General features: G+C 60.3%; 1 protein-coding gene across 1 annotated transcript in view; it reads right to left on the bottom strand.

Moving 5' to 3' along the window:
- The window catches only part of CELSR2 (cadherin EGF LAG seven-pass G-type receptor 2), a gene marked incomplete at its 5' end in the record, with an annotated part of 77,399 nt that extends 75,720 nt beyond the window's left edge, over positions 1-1,679 (bottom strand). Inside the window, one exon of the mRNA XM_006034379.3 lies at positions 1-1,679. This exon is cut by the window's left edge and continues 938 nt beyond it. Within this exon, the coding sequence (XP_006034441.1) occupies positions 1-1,679 (1,679 nt within the window).
- Position 1,680: the final 1 nt, after the last annotated feature.

Here is a 1,680-nt window from a genome sequence, read left to right on the forward strand (position 1 = left end):
TTGTCCCTGGCTGTGATGGCCAGGGTATAGGACACCTGATCCTCATAATCCAGCTCCATCTGAGTTGTGACTGCGCCAGTATCCAAATCTATCTTGAACTGAGGGATGCTGTCCTCCATGAAGTAGGTGATCCGGGCATTTTCCCCCGTGTCCTCATCTGTGGCACTTATGATCACCACTGTGGTGCCCACGGGTCGGTCCTCATTAATGTTGACGGTGTAGTGGGAGCTCTGGAAGACTGGCCGGTGGGTGTTGGCATCAGTCACATTGATGAAGACGTGGGCTGTGTCCACGCGGGTGCCATCAGAGGCGGTGATGGTCAAGAGGTACTGACGCTCCAGTTTGTAATCCAGGGGCAGAGCCAGTGTAATAAGGCCCCCTCCACTCTGGCTGGTGATGGAAAAGCGGTTGCGAGTGTTGCCATTCGAGATCTGGTAGGTGATGACACTGTTAACATCCCAGTCAATGGCGGAGACAGTCAGGACACTAGTACCCACAGCAGCATCCTCGTTCAGGCGCATGGTGTACTCCTTCTGAGTAAACTCAGGATTGTTATCGTTGACGTCCAGGACAGTGATGCTGACGCTGGCTGAGGAAGTCATGGATGGGCTGCCGTGATCCCTGGCCTCCACCCCAAAGTTGTAGAAATCCACCATCTCCCGGTCCAGCTCCAAGGCCACCACAATCCAGCCCGTGTTGTTGTTGATGGCGAAGGGAAAATCAAGGCTGGTCTCCACAAGGGTGTACTCCAGCCGGGCGTTCTCCCCAGAGTCAGCGTCGATGGCTTGGATGTGAATGACTGAGTAGCCAACAGGCACGTTCTCCAGCACCGTGGACTGGAACGGGGTGCTGACAAAGATGGGAGCGTTGTCATTGACGTCTAGGACCTGGACAGTTACCAACCCACTGATGTTCGAGAGCGGCGGCCTGCCCCCATCCTGAGCTCTGATGCGGAGCGTGTACTCCTTGCTCATCTCGTAGTCCAGCTGGCTGACCACGTCGATGTTCCCCGTCTGGGCGTCGATGTAGAAATGGCCCCGGGTGTTCCCGCTCATGATGCTGTAGTGCACCAAGGCGTTGTTGCTTTTGTCCCGGTCCGTCGCGGTGACCTGCAGGATGTGGGAGTTGGGGGTCACGTCCTCGGGCACCTGCACCACGTAGCGCTTCTCGCTGAACTGCGGCGAGTTGTCATTGTCATCCTCCACCGCAATGTGGATGGTGGCGGTGGTGCTGCGGGGCCCCGGCTCCTTCCCTTGGTCGTTGGCCTCCACCACCAGCTGGTAGGACTCCACGGCCTCCCTGTCCACCAGCCCCTTGGTGCGGATGACGCCGGAGCGGGGGTCGATCTCGAAGACCTCGTTGGCCCCGTCCCCGTTGAGGAGGCGGTAGAGGATGTTGGCGTTGGCGCTGGCGTCGCCGTCGGTGGCCCGCACCGTCAGCACCTCGTAGCCGACCTCCAGGTTCTCCCGCACGCTCTCCTTGTACTCCCGCTGCTCAAAGACGGGGTCGTGGTCGTTGGCGTCGCTCACCGTGACGGTGAGGGTGGCCAGCGCCGTGCGCCGCGGCGTGCCGTGGTCCACGGCCGTCACCCGGAACACGTGGGTGCTCTTGGTCTCCCGGTCCAGCTCCTCGGCCGTGCTCACCAGCCCGCTCCGGGGGTCGATGGCGAAGAAGGCGCCG

The sequence above is a fragment of the Alligator sinensis genome, unplaced genomic scaffold (assembly GCF_000455745.1).
Source record: "Alligator sinensis unplaced genomic scaffold, ASM45574v1 scaffold872_5, whole genome shotgun sequence".
NCBI classification, from domain to species: Eukaryota; Metazoa; Chordata; order Crocodylia; family Alligatoridae; genus Alligator; species Alligator sinensis.